This window comes from Thalassophryne amazonica, chromosome 6 (genome assembly GCF_902500255.1).
Source record: "Thalassophryne amazonica chromosome 6, fThaAma1.1, whole genome shotgun sequence".
Lineage (NCBI taxonomy): Eukaryota > Metazoa > Chordata > Actinopteri > Batrachoidiformes > Batrachoididae > Thalassophryne > Thalassophryne amazonica.
In genome coordinates this window covers 25,683,305-25,700,467 of record NC_047108.1, presented here as the reverse complement: position 1 = coordinate 25,700,467, position 17,163 = coordinate 25,683,305, and the positions used below count along the sequence as shown (strand labels likewise).

General features: G+C 44.3%; 1 protein-coding gene across 1 annotated transcript in view; it reads left to right on the top strand.

The window, feature by feature from the left end:
* Nucleotides 1-1,438: 1,438 nt before the first annotated feature.
* cfap74 (cilia and flagella associated protein 74) overlaps nt 1,439-17,163 on the top strand; it is a 434,220-nt gene continuing 418,495 nt past the window's right edge. Inside the window, 2 exon segments of the mRNA XM_034171458.1 lie at nt 1,439-1,726; nt 2,798-2,839. Coding sequence (XP_034027349.1) covers nt 2,806-2,839 — 34 coding nt within the window. The 5' untranslated portion in view covers nt 1,439-1,726; nt 2,798-2,805.

Sequence of the window (17,163 nt, the reverse complement as noted above, 5' to 3'; positions counted from 1 at the left end):
CAATACCACGTTTTCACAAAGGAATCAACACTCCAACAGGAAAAATAATCAGTCTCTGTCATTCTCGCTGCCCACACAGTCAGTCATGATGCATCCAGACTGCAGTTTACACCTCTTGCTCTTTGACCTCGCCATGCCCGTATATAGAGAGGGTTCAGGGGGTTCAACCGACCCCCCCGAGAATTCTGCTGATTTTTTTCTGCTGATTTTTTTCTGATCTGGATATCAACGTTATGTATTTTCTTTTCATTGATAATAAGCATCAAGCACTAACTGTTACACAGCTATTATCACACACCCTCAAGTTTCAATTTCCTCTGCCAGAGTAATCCCTTAAGTGATGAAAGGGGAAACTGCTAGATAAACTTTTCCCATGGGGGTTGAGAATTTTTGCTCCCTGGTCCCTATCCTCCTCTGATATCAAACAGATTAGTAGGCTTGTAAATACCCATGTAGACACACAATTACACTTGTCTGGCTTGTAAAAACATGTTTGTATGTATAAGCTGAGAAATAAAGGGAGCTTCTCCTTCCTGTTGCAAATACTATAAAGGTGCAAATATTCGTGTGGGATTTATTATGCGAATTTCGCAAGTTAAACAAGGTCGCCAAATTAAATACCGCTATTTTAATACATAACGTACATATACGTACATATTCATAATGTAAACGCGAATATTAATACCGCTAAATACGAAGTCTGTTAGAAAACTATCCAACCTTTTTATTTTTTGCAAAAACTATATGGATTTGAATCATGTGCGCTTGCATCAGCCAAGCTTGAACCTTCGTACACATGCGTGAGTTTTTTCACGCCTGTCGGTTGCGTCATTCGCAACCGACAGGCAGGTATAAAGTTTGCATTAATGTTATCTTGGTTCTTCCTGGGTGGTTCTTATGGCAACTGACCCAATCCCAAGCAAGGACAATTTGTATATAAAAATGTATTTCCTAAAATGATACATTTTGGGTTTCAAATGAAATTTATGTAGCTTTTTACCCCTCGAAATCCTCAAAAAGCTTCTGCTTCGGGGGCCCACTGGAACCTCAATGATTTGAACCCCCCCTTTTACATTGCTATATACGGCCCTGCTCGCGCCTCAGACCAGGAAGCGAGAGAGAGTGAAAAGGCTCAAATGCAATATTGAATTTATTTTTCTTTGTTTCTTTGCTGAAGATACGTAATGAAAAATGTTATTAATCTTCGTGAATTTGATTTTGAATTTATTTAACTGAGCTTTTGTTTGCTTGTTCTTTCTTTCTTTCTTTCTTTCTTTCTTTCTTTCTTTCTTTCTTTCTTTCTTTCTTTCTTTCTTTCTTGCTGTAATTTCCTGTAACTTCCATTGTGTAAACAAAGTAAAAAAAAAAAAAAAAAAACTTGTCTCAGAGCCCAGCCCCTTGAAGGCCGTCTCCATGGAAACAACAACAAACACTGCTTCATGAGGGTGAATGAGACTTTCTGAATGTCTTTCAGCCGGTGTATCAGTACAAGGTTCACTCCTCGACGGTTCGCTTGTCGCTTGTGTAGAATGTCAGTTTAGTGGCAGCAGTGTGGTGACGCCACACGCCCAGATAATGAAAAAAGACAAATAACAACAAAGCCATGTTCTTCTGTCTTTTAGAACGCTTTGAAATTCACCAATTGTCAAACCAAAATAGCTCGTTATCCTGTTCCTTAACAAGCACAGCTGAGGACCACGCAAGGTTTTGAAGCCTCGGATTCAAGGTAATGTCACTTTTTTTTTTTTACTGCGAGGGAAAAAGTAGCACAACGACTGGAAAAAGCAACCACGACGACGAGCGCAGGACGACTTACTAATTGTAAATTCTGTATTATGTGTGCCCTTGTAAGGTTAGCTAGCTGACTCATGAAACAACATTAAGAAAAGTGATTTCTTTTATGCTAAATTAACATGCAGTTGAACTTTTTGTTATGCACTAGAAAGATCTGCAGTTTAAAACTAAAATAGTAGTAGGACCAGAGTGAAGTTGGTTACCAGTTACGAGTTACTTATTCAGCCACTTATTCGCAAAAATTTTTTGAGTGAAGTAGTTACCAGTTACTTATTCAGACACTTATTCTGCAATTTTTAATTTTTTATTTTTGGTAGGAATGACATCCAGTAGATCCACAGAGATGCATAATAGAAGAAATTGGGCTGAAATTGCGAATATCTGTCTGAATATCTGTCCAGTCCAGTCCAGACACTTATTCGGCCGAAAAAAAAATTCATTTATTTTTTTGGTCAGAATGGCATTGTTTTGGTCCAAGGAGATGATTAATATAGGTTTTGATGGAAAACAATGGGCTACAACTGTAAATATGGCTGAAATTGCAATACCAAAAATAAAAATAAAAAAAGTTTATATTCCGATGGATATTTGCAATTTTAGGCGGATTTCTTATATTATGCATCTCTGTGGATCTACTGGATGTCATTCATATCAAAAACAAAAATTAAAAAATAATTTAAAAATTGCCGAATAAGTGTCTGAATAAGTAACTAGTAACTGATAACCATCTAAACTCTGTTAGTTGTAGCAATATTCAGCATGAAACAGAAAATAATTCATGGGTGTTACAAAAGGCTATGTTTGGTTTAACTATACAGTGTGGTTAAAAATACAAACTAATTATTTTCTGAAATGACTCATCGCTATATACACTTTAATAGTAATGATGTCTTTTGTCCGTGAATAACATACAACCAAAGGCTGTCTTAACCATTAAAATGCAAATTCAAGAAAAAAACTAACCTAAAAATGTTTCAGAATAATGTCTGCTTTTGGTACACAGGCTGTAAAATGGACACAGAGCATGAAGAAGTGGACACTGAGGGTAAGTTTTATTGAATACCAGTTTGAAGGCTTTCAACAGGATATGAAACATTTGACAAACTGCTAATATACAAATAATGAATTTTTAGAAGTTCAGTGGTACAAATATTTCATAAGGTGAACCAAATTAAATATTCGTTCCATTGAAAGAATGAAAAAAACATTCATTATTTGTTTTATATAATGGTGAAAATAGATCCTTGTTATTGATTAATATTTTATTAATTTACAAACAGCAGAAAAGCAGCTTACATTTTGGTGTGCATTACTGATGCTTTGGCAAATAGTATGAATAATTCATGTCACGTGACATACAGTACAAGCCACCAATCAAATGACAAGGATCCACTCAGCTGTTATATAATTCTTACTGACATGCTGGTGTTGAGTTTAACATTACCGAGACATACGAGGTCGTGAACTTTTTCACGCCTGTCGATTGCATCATTTTCTGGTAAGCAGCCTTTGTGTGAGGTGTGTGTCGTGCGCTCGGGGTTTTTTCATTGCAAGGAAAATGACCGAACGACTGGAGCAGCACCACATCAAATTTTGCCAGAAACTGGGCGACAGCCAGGTGGAAACCATTCGGATGATTCAGACGGCTTTTGATGACTCAGTCGTGTGACTGTCCGAGAAATTGTGGAAGAGGTGGGCATGTCACAACATGTCCTGTGAGACTTCCAACACGGAGGTACTTTTGCTGCGCCGTTTAGCAGCAGCATGAATTTCACAGCCACTCTTTTCATGGCCAAATCTTCTGTCACAGTGGAATGTGCCGAAAAAGTGCTGATGTCCACCTCTTCCGCAATTTCTCGGACAGTCACACGACGGTCCCGCATCACGACAGCGTTCACATTGGAATGATCTGGGCATTTCAGCATGTTGATGGCCAACCGGAGCGCGGCTCACTCTCCACCGTTGTGTGGACGTCTTTAAACCGGTTGTACCTCTCCTTAATCTGTGTGATGCCCATAGGATCGTCACCGAAAGCCGTCTGAATCATCCGAATGGTTTCCACCTGGCTGTCACCCAGTTTCTGGCTAAATTTGATGCGGCGCTGCTCCAGTTGTTCCGTCTTTTTCCTTGGAATGAAAAAACGCCGAGCACACGACACACACCTCACACAAAGGCTGCTTAACAGGAAATGATGCAATCGACAGGCGTGAAAAAGTTCACGCATGCGCACGAAGGTTCAAGGTTTGCTCATGCAAGCACACGTGATTCAAATCCATCAGGTTTTTGAAAAAAATAAAAAGGTCCGATACTTTTCTAACAGACCTCGTATGTACAGTGTAAATTGACTGCATTTATATAGCACTTTTCCACCTATATCAGAAGCTCAAAGCACTTTACAGTAATGCCTCGCATTCATCCATTGACACACACACACACTAACACACTGATGTGTGTGGTGTGTTGCCATGCAAGGTGCTCACTACACGGGTGTACAGTTGTATGCAACAGGCACCTCTGATAATTGTAATGATTTTCCTTTATAAATCATTGGTTGTCTGGATCAGAAATTTCAGTTAAATACGAGGTCTGTGATGAAAAAAGCGGTCCTTTTTATTTTTTTCAAAAAATAAATGGATTTGATTCATATGTTTTTACATCAGACAAGCTTGAACCCTCGTGCGCATGCGTGAGTTTTTTCACGCATGTCGGTGATGTCATTCGCCTGTGGGCAGGCCTTGAGTGAGGAGTGCTCCACCCCGCCCGTCGGAATCTCTTTGTCTGAATAGCCGCTGTGGACGGCGCGTGTTGCTTTATCAACATTTTTTCTGGATCTGTGAGGGATATCTGAGTGGACACTATTCGAGAAATTAAGCTGATTTTCGGTGAAAAGTTTAATGGCTGATGAGAGATTATGGGGTGTTTCTGTTGCTGTAAGGACTTCCCGTGGAGCGGGATGTCGCGCAGCGCTTCCAGGCGCCGTCGTCGGCCTGTTTCGGCCTGAAAACATTCTAATTTAAGGCTTAATTCACCCAGGATGTCGTGAGAGAACAGAGAAGATTCAGAACAGGCCGGCATGAGGACTTTATGCGGACATTCCACTGTTTAAGGACATTTTGTAATGAAAGACGTGCGCGCAAATTCGCCGAGTCGTTTCCGTGAGGACTCTGCGAATCTGTGTGCACCGCGACAGGAAAAACACCTCCGTGTTGAAAACCATTTGTAAAATTCAGGCGGCTTTTGATGGCTTTCAACAAGTGAGTAACTGAGCTTGGGCATGTTCCAACTTGCCCGTTAAGGTTTCCAACACGGAGGTGTTTTTCCTGTCGCGACCCCCCGCGGGCGGGTCCGGCCCGACATGCGACTCTGCCCGCACGTTCTTTCATTACAAAATGTCCGTTAATAATGGAATGTCAGAATAAACTCCTCATGCCGACTTCTTCTGAAAATTCTCTGTTCTCTGACGACTTACTGGGTCAACAGAGCCTGAAATGTGGAAGTTTTCAACTTGAAACGGCGAGAAGCTGCCGCCTCGAAGCGCAGATCGCCGTCAGGCGCCGTGGGCCGTCCTTAAAGCGACACTACCAGACCAAAATCTCTCATCAGCCGTTAAAATTTTACCGAAAACCAGCTGAATTTATCGAATGGTGTCCACTCAGTTGTGCCTTACAGGTTTTGAAAAAATTTTTATCCAACAAAGCAGCAGGGTGGGCCACTCCTCACTCAAAGACTGCCCACAGGCGAATGACGCAACCGACAGGCGTGAAAAAACTCTCGCATGCCCACGAGGGTTCAAGCATGTCTGATGTTATCACACGTGATTCAAATCCATATGGTTTTTGAAAAAAATAATAAGGTCCGTTAGTTTTATCACAGACCTTGTATATCGTATAGCAGACGAACACACTGATATTTGAAATGAAGTTTCTAGAATTTACAGAAAGTCTGCAATAATTATTTAAACAAAATTAGGCAGGTGCATACATTTGGGCACCCTTGTCATTTTATTGATTTGAATACATTTAGCACTATTTATTGGAACAAAAATGGTTTGGAAAGCTCATTGACCCTTGGCCTCCTTACACAGGTGAATCCAATCATGAGAAAGGGTATTTAAGGTGGCCATTTCCAAATGTTTCCCCTCTTTGCATCTCTTCTAATGAGTGGCAACATGGAAGCCTCTAAACAACTCTCAAATGACCTGAAAACAAAGATTGTTCAAAATCATGGTTTAGAGGAAGGATATAAAAAGCTATCTCAGAGATTTCAGCTATCAGTTTCCACTGTGAGGAAATGGAAGACCGCAGGCACAGTACTAGTTAAGGCCTGAAGTGGCAGGACAAGAAAAATCTCAGATAAGCTGAAGCGAAGGATGGTGAGGACAGTCATAGTCAGCCCACAGACCTGCTCCAAAGACCTACAACATGATCTTGCTGCAGATAGTGCCTCTGTGCATCGTTCAACTATACAGCGCACTTTGCACACGGAGATGCTGTAATGCAGAGGAAGCCTTTTCTGTGTACATGTCACAAACAGAGTCGCTTGAGGTATGCTAAAGCACATTTGGACAAGCCAGCTTCATTTTGGAATAAGGTGCTGTGGACTGATGAAACTAAAATTGAGTTATTTGGACATAAGGGGCGGTATGCATGGCGGGAAAAAAACAGCATTCCAAGAAAAACACTTGCTACCTACAGTAAAATTTGTAGGTGGTCCCATCATGCTGTGGGGTTGTGTGGCCAGTACAGGTATCGGGAATCTTGTTAAAGTTGAGGGGTTACATGGATTCCAGTCAATATCGACAGATTCTTGAGAGCAATGTTCATGAATCAGTGACAAAGTTGAAGTTGTGCCAGGGCTGCATCTTTCAACAAGACGACAGTAGACTCTGCTCAAAACCTATTAAGGCATTCATGCAGAGGAACAAGTACGTTTTGGAGTGGCCTGTGGTGTGATTTTAAGCGGATTGTTCATGCTCAGAAAACAACAAACCTGAGATGTTTTGTAAAGAAGAATGGTCCAAAATACCTTCAACCAGAATCCAGACTCTCATTGGAAGCTATAGGAAGCGGTTAGAGGGTGATATTTCTGCAAAAGGAGGATCTACTAAATATTGATGTATTTATTCTGTTGGGGTGCCCAAATTTATGCACCTGCCTAATTTCGTTAAAAGATTTAATGCACACGTTCTGTAAATCCTATAAACTTCATTTCACTTCTCAAATATCACTGTGTTTGTCTGCTATAATTATATATATATATATATATATATATATACTACTATACTATACTATACTATACTATACTATATATATATATATACTACTTTTCAAGTGGCCTTGAAACGTAGTTCAAGTGTTGTGTGGGCCGCCAGAAGAGGAGGTACTGCTGGCCCACCACCAGAGGGCGCCCTGCCTGAAGTGCGGGCTTCAGGCACGAGAGGGCGCTGCCGCCTACAGGAACAGCCGAGGTGACAGCTGTCACTCATCAACTATGACAGCTGTCACCGATCATCTGCATCTCACCCGGGATAAAAGCAGGATGACACCTCCACCACATCGCCGAGATATCGACTTCTGTGAGAGGTAATATTCTCTGCCAGCATTCAGTGATTTCCAGAGCTATTGTGTTGCAGCTGTCAACCAGAAGACCGGCGTGGGTCGCGACTGTTTCGTCCTTCGTCTCGTCAGATAAGTGGTTAAACAGACGCTGCACGAGTGTGTGTTAAAGGTGGAGGTGGAATTCCCACCATTATTGTTACGGGGTGTACACACACCCACACTTGACTGTCTTTGTTTTCCGCCAGCAGTACCAGATTCAACACGCTGAGACGGTGGCCACCTGGGGACTTCGGGACTTGGCGACTCCAGTATCCTTCGGGTTCGGTGGCGGTGGAAATCGTGTGGTTCCGGTTCATCTCCAGACGGGCGTCTCCTATCGTCGAGCCTGCCCACACGACACCTTCATTAATTGACTTTCTGTAATCTGCTGTGTGTGGTTGTGACATTCACAACAGTAAAGTGTTCTAATTTAACTCCCTCTATTGTCCGTTCATTTACGCCCCCTGTTGTGGGTCCGTGTCACTACACTTTCCCAACATCAAGGTCACCACCAGAAAACTGAAAACCAGATAACCACGAGTGACCTTGAAAAGTAGTTCAAGGTCACCAGTGGTCACAACTGTCAAATCCTTCCCCTGAAATTTGTTTGCCGAAATGTACCTCGTCACCTGTTGCTTGCAGAAACTTCATATTTGGCGGGTACTTGCCTTGGAGGAGTACTTCGCATTTGTTTGAAGGCTACCGACTTTCTAAAATAAATAAAGATAATGTCGATTTCCAATTTTTCCACTGTGTATACCAGCTTACATCAAACACATAAGGGTTCAACCAAATACCTACCGCACACATGTGCATATTACTGCACTTTACATGGAAAATAGTACTGCGCGCGGGGCATTTTGTGATGAATGTCTCTAGTTTTTTCTTTTTTTTAATGGAGGGCTGAGGTCAGTGCACTGCATCACTGGACAACACCTTACAATTTGGACTTTATCAGCAGTTAAATGCCAAAATGTAAGTCCCTTTTCTGTTGTTTATAAATTAATAAAATATGAAATGACAAGGATCTATTTTAGCCATTATATATAACAAATAATGAATGTTTTTACATTCTTTCAATGGAATGAATATTTAATTCGCCTCATTGAATGGTATGTTCCAGCTTTCACCTCATGAAATATTCCTACCATTGAACTCATAAACATTCATTATTTGTATTATATATATATATGTATATATATACACACACACATACAGTGAGGAAAATAAGTATTTGAACACCCGGCGATTTTACAAGTACTCCCACTTAGAAATCATGGAGGGGTCTGAAATTTTCATCTTAGGTGCATGTCCACTGTGAGAGACATAATCTAAAAAAAAAAAAAATCCGGAAATCACAGTGTATGATTTTTTTTTTTATGATTTATTTGTATGTTACTGCTGCAAATAACTATTTGATCCCCTACCAACCAGCAAGAATTCTGGCTCACACCGACCTGTTAATTTTTCTTTAAGAAGCCCTATTATTCTGCACTCTTTACCTGTATTAATTGCACCTGTTTGAACTTGTTACCTGTATAAAAGACACCTGTTCACACACTCAATCAGTCACAGTCCAACCTGTCTACCATAGCCAAGACCAAAGAGCTGTCTAAGGACACCAGGGACAAAGCTGTAGACCTGCACAAGGCTGGGATGGACTACAGGACAACAGGCAAGCAGCTTGGTAGAAGACAACAACTGTTATGATTATTTATTAGAAAGTGGAAGAAACACAAGATGACTGTCAATCTCCCTCAGTCTGTGATTCCATGCAAGATCTCACTTTGTGGGGTAAGGATGATTCTGAGAAAGCTCAGAACTACACAGGAGGACCTGGTCAATAACCTGAAGAGAGCTGGGACCACAGTGACAAAGATTAGCTCAGTAACACATGATGCTGTCATGGTTTAAAATCCTGCAGGGTAGCAAGGTCCCCCTGCTCAAACCGGCACATGTCCAAGCCCGTTTGAAGTTCACCCGTGACCATCTGGGTGATCCAGAGGAGGCATGGGAGAAGGTCATGTGGTCAGATGAGACCAGAATAGAGCTTTTTGGAATCAACTCCACTTACCATGTTTAGAGGATGAGAACAACCCCAAGAAAACCATCCCAACCGTGAAGCATGGGGGTGGAAACATCATACTCTGGGGGTGCTCTTCTGCAAAGGGGACAGGACGACTGCGCCGTATTGAAGGGAGGATGGATGGGGTCATGTATTGCGAGATTTTGGCAAACAACCTCCTTCCCTCAGTAAGAGCATTGAAGATGGGTCATGATTGGGTCTTCCAGCATGACAGTGGCCCCAAACACACAGCCAGGGCAACTAAGGAGGGGCTCCGTAAGAAGCATGTCTAGGTCCTGGAGTGGCCTGGCCAGTCTCCAGACCTGAATTCAATAGAAAATCTTTGGAGGGAGCTGAAACTCCAAACCTGAAAGATTTGGAGAAGATCTGTATGGAGGAATGGACCAAAATCCCTGCTGCAGTATGTTCAAACCTGGTGAAAAACTACAGGAAACGTTTGACCTCTGTAATTGCAAACAAAGGCTACTGTAGCAAATATTAACTTTGATTTTCACAGGTGTTGAAATACTTATTTGCAGCAGTAACATACAAATAAATTATTAAAAAATCATACATTGTGATTTCCAGATTTTTTTTTTTAGATTATGTCTCTCACAGTGGACATGCACCTAAGATGAAAATTTCAGACCCCTCCATGACTTCTAAGTGGGAGAACTTGCAAAATCGCAGTTTGTTCAAATACTTATTTTCCTCAATGTATACAGTAGTGTTCAGAATAATAGTAGTGCTATGTGACTAAAAAGATTAATCCAGGTTTTGAGTATATTTATTATTGTTAACAAGGAAACAAGGTACCAGTAGATTCAGTAGATTCTCACAAATCCAACAAGACCAAGCATTCATGATATGTACACTCTTAAGGCTATGAAATTGGGCTATTAGTAAAAAAAGTAGAAAAGGGGGTGTTCACAATAATAGTTGCATCTGCTGTTGATGCTACAAACTCAAAACTGTTATGTTCAAACTGCTTTTTTAGCAATCCTGTGAATCACTAAACTAGTATTTAGTTGTATAACCACAGTTTTTCATGATTTCTTCACATCTGCGAGGGCATTTTCAAGGGCATGTCCTCTTCAGCTTAAGGCAGCATGACCTCTTCAAGTACATATTTTGACATATCCAAGCTGATCCATGATACCTGGTATGCGATATATAGGCCCAACACCATAGTAGGAGAAACATGCCCATATCATGATGCTTGCACCACCATGCTTCACTGTCTTCACTGTGAACTGTGGCTTGAATTCAGAGTTTGGGGGTTGTCTCACAAACTGTCTGCGGCCCTTGGACCCAAAAAGAACAATTTTATTCTCATCAGTCCACAAAATATTCTTTAGGCCAGTTGATGTGTTCTTTGGCAAATTGTAACCTCTTCTGCATGTCTTTCATTTAACATAGGGACTTTTTGGGGGATTCTTGCAAATAAATTAGCTTCACACAGGCGTCTTCTGTCACAGCACTTACAGGTAACTCTGTCTTTGATCATCCTGGAGCTGATCAATGGGTGAGCCTTTGCCATTCTGGTTATTCTTCTATCCATTTTGATGGTTGTTTTCCGTTTTCTTCCATGCGTCTCTGTTTTTTTTGTCCATTTTGAAGCATTGGAGATCATTGTAGATGAACAGCCTATAATTTTTTGCACCTGCGTATAAGTTTTCCCCTCTCCAATGAACTTTTTAATCAAAATACGCTGTTCTTCTGAACAATGTCTTGAACATCCCATTTTCCTCAAGCTTTCAAAGAGAAAAGCATGTTCAATAGGTGCTGGCTTCATCCTTAAATAGGGGACACCTGATTCACACCTGTTTGTTCCAGAAAATTGATGAACTCACTGACTGAATGCCACTACTATTATTGTGAACACCCCCTTTTCTACTTTTTTTTTACTAATAGCTCAATTTCATAGCCTAAAGAGTGTGCATATCATGAATGCTTGTTGGATTTGTGAGAATCGACTGAAACTACTGGTACCTTGTTTCCCATGTAACAATAAGAAATACACTCAAAACCTGGATTATTGTTTTTAGTCACACACACACACACACATATATATATATATATATATGTGTGTGTGTGTGTGTGTGTGTGTATACCTGCAGACTTTTTATTCACCCTAGGGACACAAAGTAGTCCTGCACCCTGAGAACGCAGAGCCCAGGCCGGTACATAGGGTTTAAGTAGATCAGCTAAGTATAGAGGTGCCAGTCCGTGAACAACTTTATAGGTTAGTAGCAGAACCTTAAAATCTGATCTCACAGGGACAAGAAGCCAGTGAAGAGATGCTAAAATGGGCGTAATGTGGTCAAACTTTCTGCTTCCTGCCAAAAGTCTGGCAGCAGCATTTCAAACCAGTTCGAGACCACTAATGCTGGACTACGGTAAACCAGAAAATAGAACACTGCAGTAGTCCAATCTAGAAGAGACAAACACATGAATCAGGGTCTCAGCATCAGCCATAGACAGGATGGAACGAATCTTTGCTATGCAGTATTTCGCAGGTGGAAGAAAGCAGTCCTCGTAATTTCTCTGATGTGGAGGTCAAAGGACAACGTAGGATCAAAAATTACTCCAACGTTCCTCACTTTCTCAGTGTGTTATACAGGGTGGGCCAATAAAATGTAACCACTTTTTGATTGTACACAAGTTTTTGAAATGAGAACTTATTCGAGAATTTTATTTACAGACTTTTAACAGAAGCATCAAATTAACATTTGATACCAAAGGTTTCCCACTTTCTCTCTTGTTTTCCACACAGTTCAATAATTGATGACATGTTCAGTCCACACTCCTCTTCTTTGGATTACAGCTGCAACACGTACAACCCCTGGCAAAAATTATGGAATCACTAGCCTCGGAGGATGTTCATTCAGTTGTTTAATTTTGTAGAAAAAAAGCAGATCACAGACATGACACAAAACTAAAGTCATTTCAAATGGCAACTTTCTGGCTTTAAGAAACACTATAAGAAATCAAGAAAAAAAGATTGTGGCAGTCAGTAACGGTTACTTTTTTAGACCAAGCAGAGGAAAAAAATATGGAATCACTCAATTCTGAGGAAAAAATTATGGAATCACCCTGTAAATTTTCATCCCCAAAACTAACACCTGCATCATATCAGATCTGCTCGTTAGTCTGCATCTAAAAAGGAGTGAACACACCTTGGAGAGCTGTTGCACCAAGTGGACTGACATGAATCATGGCTCCAACACGAGAGATGTCAATTGAAACAAAGTAGAGGATTATCAAACTCTTAAAAGAGAGTAAATCATCACGCAATGTTGCAAAAGATGTTGGTTGTTCACAGTCATCTGTGTCTAAACTCTGGACCAAATACAAACAACATGGGAAAGTTGTTAAAGGCAAACATACTGGTAGACCAAGGAAGACATCAAAGCGTCAAGACAGAAAACTTAAAGCAATATGTCTCAAAAATCGAAAAATGTACAACAAAACAAATGAGGAACGAATGGGAGGAAACTGGAGTCAACGTCTGTGACCGAACTGTAAGAAACCGCCTAAAGGAAATGGGATTTACATACAGAAAAGCTAAACAAAAGGCATCATTAACACCTAAACAGAAAAAAACAAGGTTACAATGGGCTAAGGAAAAGCAATTGTGGACTGTGGATGACTGGATGAAAGTCATATTCAGTGATGAATCTCGAATCTGCATTGGGCAAGGTGATGATGCTGGAACTTTTGTTTGGTGCTGTTATGTGGGCCGCTGAAGAGGAGGTACTGCTGGCCCACCACCACCAGAGGGCGCCCTGCTTGGAGTGCGGGCTCCAAGCACGAGAGGGCGCCAGACCCAGAAGAAGTGACAGCTGTCATTCATCCCCTGCACCAGCTGTCACTCGTTCATCATCATCACCATCATAAAAGCCGGACTGCAACTCCACCTCCTCGCCGAGAAATCGACTACCATTAAAAAGGTCATTTCTCTGCTGTCAGACACTTTGTGTTTAACCTGAACTTCTGTTACAGCCGTTTTCCTGGAGTGTTTCCTTATCTGAGGGAATGGCGTTTGGTGTGACAGTGACGGCTTCGCCTCACATCCCAACCCAGATAAGTGGTTAAACCAGGAGCTGTACGAGTGTGTGATTGGAGGTGGAGGAGCTCCCTCCTAACTGTGTATGGACTGTGAATTACTGAGTGTGCGGACTCACACTCATACATCATATCTCTGCTTTCTGCCAGCAGTACCAGGGTCGACAGCCGAAGACAGAGGCCACCTGGGGACTCGGGACTTGGCGGCTCCGGTGTTCTTCAGACCGTTGGTGGTGGAGGCCGTGTGGGACGCGGCTTCTCTCTCGTCAGGGGTCTTCTATCTTCGAGCCTGCCCACACGTCACCTGGTGTTTATTGACTGTGCAAATTTCTGTACATTTGGTTGTGTATTATCACAACATTAAATTGTTACCTTTAGGCTTACTCATTGTCCGTTCATTTGCGCCCCCTGTTGTGGGTCCGTGCTACGACACCTTCCCAACAGGATTTCTCGGCCATCGTCATGGATTCCGAGGGGCGTCAACCCGAGCTTGAACGGCCAATGGAAGAGCCAGGAGCGCAGGCGTCAGCGGGAGGCATGTTGAGTGAGCTGCAGCAGATCTTAACCGCCTTCACGGCTTGGTTAGATTTAGTGACCGAGCAGAATGTCCTCCTTAATCGGAGGGTGGAGGCTCTCACCGCCAGGGTGGAAGCGCACGATCAGGGCGCTCTTGCAGCCACTCCTCTGGCTGGTCCTGGGCCTGTATCAGACGTTCAACTGGTCGTTCAACGAACCCCCCCACCGTCCCCTGAAGCATACATAAGCCCTCCGGAACCGTACGGGGGCTGTGTTGAGACGTGCGCAGACTTCCTCATGCAGTGTTCGCTCGTCTTTTCACAGCGCCCTGTCATGTACGCGTCAGACGCCAGCCGGGTGGCTTATGTTATAAATCTGCTTCGAGGAGAGGCACGCGCCTGGGCTACGGCGCTTTGGGAGCAGAATTCACGGCTCCTAACATCTTATAATGGGTTTGTACGGGAGTTCAAACAAGTGTTTGACCATCCCAACAGAGGCGAGACCGCTTCAAATGTGCTGCTGTCTATGAAACAGGGGCGCCGTAGCGCAGCCGAGTATGCAGTCGACTTCCGCATCGCGGCAGCGAGGTCCGGCTGGAGTAACGTTGCGCTCCGCGCCGCCTTTGTAAATGGACTGTCCCCGGTCCTTAAGGAGCACCTACTGGCTAAGGAGGAACCGTGGGATTTTGACGGGCTTGTCGATTTAGTTATACGCTTAGACAACCGTTTAAACGAGCATCGTCGGGAGCAGGCCGGGGGGCGTGACCGGGCACGAGCCGTCCCTCCCCCTTCCGGTTCCGAAAAGGTGACGTCGTCCCCACGCTTCACTGCCAGAGAGCTCCGTGTGGCTACAGCTCCCCCTGCTGAGGAGGCTATGGACACGAGCAGGGCCAAAGTGAAAACAAACATTAGACAAAGGAGGCTGGCCCGCGGGGAGTGTTTTATCTGCGGTTTTTGTGAGCACCGGCAGAAGGACTGCCCCAAACGGTCAAACTACAACGCCCGTCCTTAGAAACTGGGCTAAGGGTGGGCCATAACACGCACGCGGGGAAACCCCGCAAATCTGCACGAATCCCAGTAACAATCCTTTGTGGGGATTTAACCCTTCACGCCCCAGCACTGGTAGACACGGGGTCAGAAGGGAATCTGCTGGATAGCAGATGGGCAAAGGAAGTAGGGCTCCCCCTGGTGGCTCTGCCGGCACCATTGCAGGTGCGAGCACTAGATGGCACCCTGCTTCCATTAATCACACATCAGACACAACCAGTGACTTTGGTTGTGTCTGGGAATCACAGGGAGGAGATCGTGTTCCATGTAACACCATCTACCTCCTGAGTGATTTTGGGCTTTCCATGGATGGTGAAGCACAATCCCCGGATTGATTGGCCGTCCGGGGTTGTGACGCAGTGGAGCGAAACCTGCCACCGGGAGTGTTTAGGATCCTCGGTTCCTCCCGGCACTACGGCTAATGAGGAGGTCAACGTCCCCCCCAATCTATTGGCGGTGCCAAAGGAGTACCATGATCTTGCTGACGTTTTCAGCAAAGATCTGGCGCTCACTCTTCCCCCGCACCGACCGTACGATTGTGCCATCTATTTGGTCCCGGGCGCTGAGTACCCGTCCAGTAGGTTGTACAACCTCTCACGTCCGGAACGCGAATCAATGGAGACCTACATCCGGGACTCCTTAGCTGCCGGGCTGATCCGGAACTCCACCTCCCCGATGGGTGCTGGTTTCTTTTTTGTGGGTAAAAAAGACGGCGGACTCCTTCCATGCATTGATTACAGAGGGCTGAACGAGATCACGGTTCGCATCCGATACCCGTTACCTCTGTTGGATTCAGTGTTCACGCCCCTGCATGGAGCCCAAATTTTCACGAAATTGGATCTTAGAAACGCGTACCACCTGGTTCGGATCCGGAAGGGAGACGAATGGAAGACGGCATTCAACACCCCGTTAGGTCACTTTGAGTACCTGGTCATGCCGTTCGGCCTCACTAACACCCCCACGACGTTCCAAGCTTTGGTAAATGACGTCTTGCGGGACTTCCTGCATCGGTTTGTCTTCGTATATCTGGACGATATACTCATCTTTTCCCCGGACCCTGAGACCCATGTCCAGCATGTACGTCAGGTCCTACAGCGGTTGTTGGAGAACTGGCTGTTTGTGAAGGGCGAGAAGTGCGAGTTCCACCGCACTTCTTTGTCCTTCCCGGGGTTCATCATCTCCTCCAACTCCGTCGCCCCTGATCCGGCTAAGGTTGCGGCGGTGAGAGATTGGCCCCAACCAACAAGCCGCAGGAAACTACAGCAGTTCCTCGGCTTTGCAAATTTCTACAGGAGGTTCATTAAAGGTTACAGTCAGGTAGTTAGCCCCCTGACTGCCCTGACCTCCACCAAAGTCCCCTTCGCCTGGTCGGATCGGAGCGAAGCCGCGTTCCAGGAGTTGAAACGCCGGTTCTCGACTGCACCAGTTCTGGTGCAGCCTGATCCTGATCGCCAGTACATAGTATAAGTGGACGCCTCTGACTCAGGGATAGGAGCCGTGCTGTCCCAGAGCGTGGAGGCTGATAAAGTTCTCCATTGTTGTGCCTTTTTTTCCCGCAGGTTGACCCCAGCTGAACGGAACTATGACGTCGGCAATCGGGAGCTCCTCGCGGTGAAGGAGGCTCTTGAAGAGTGGAGACACCTGCTGGAGGGGGCATCGTTGCCCTTCACGGTTTTCACGGACCATCGGAACCTGGAGTACATCCGGACCGCCAAGCGGCTGAACCCCAGGCAAGCCCGCTGGTCTCTGTTCTTCGGGCGCTTTGACTTCCAGATCACGTACCGCCCCGGGACCAAGAACCAAAAATCAGATGCATTGTCCCGGGTGCACGAAGAAGAAGCCAAAGCGGGGCTGTCGAACCCCACCGAGACCATCATCCCCGAGTCCACTGTCGTGGCCACCCTCACCTGGGACGTGGAGAAGACCGTCCGGGAGGCCCTGACAAGGAGCCCAGACCCGGGGACTGGCCCCAAGAACAGACTGTACGTCCCACGAGAAGCAAGAGCTGCCGTATTGGACTTCTGTCATGGGTCCAAGCTCTCCTGTCATCCCGGAGTGCGTAGGACCGTGGCAGTAG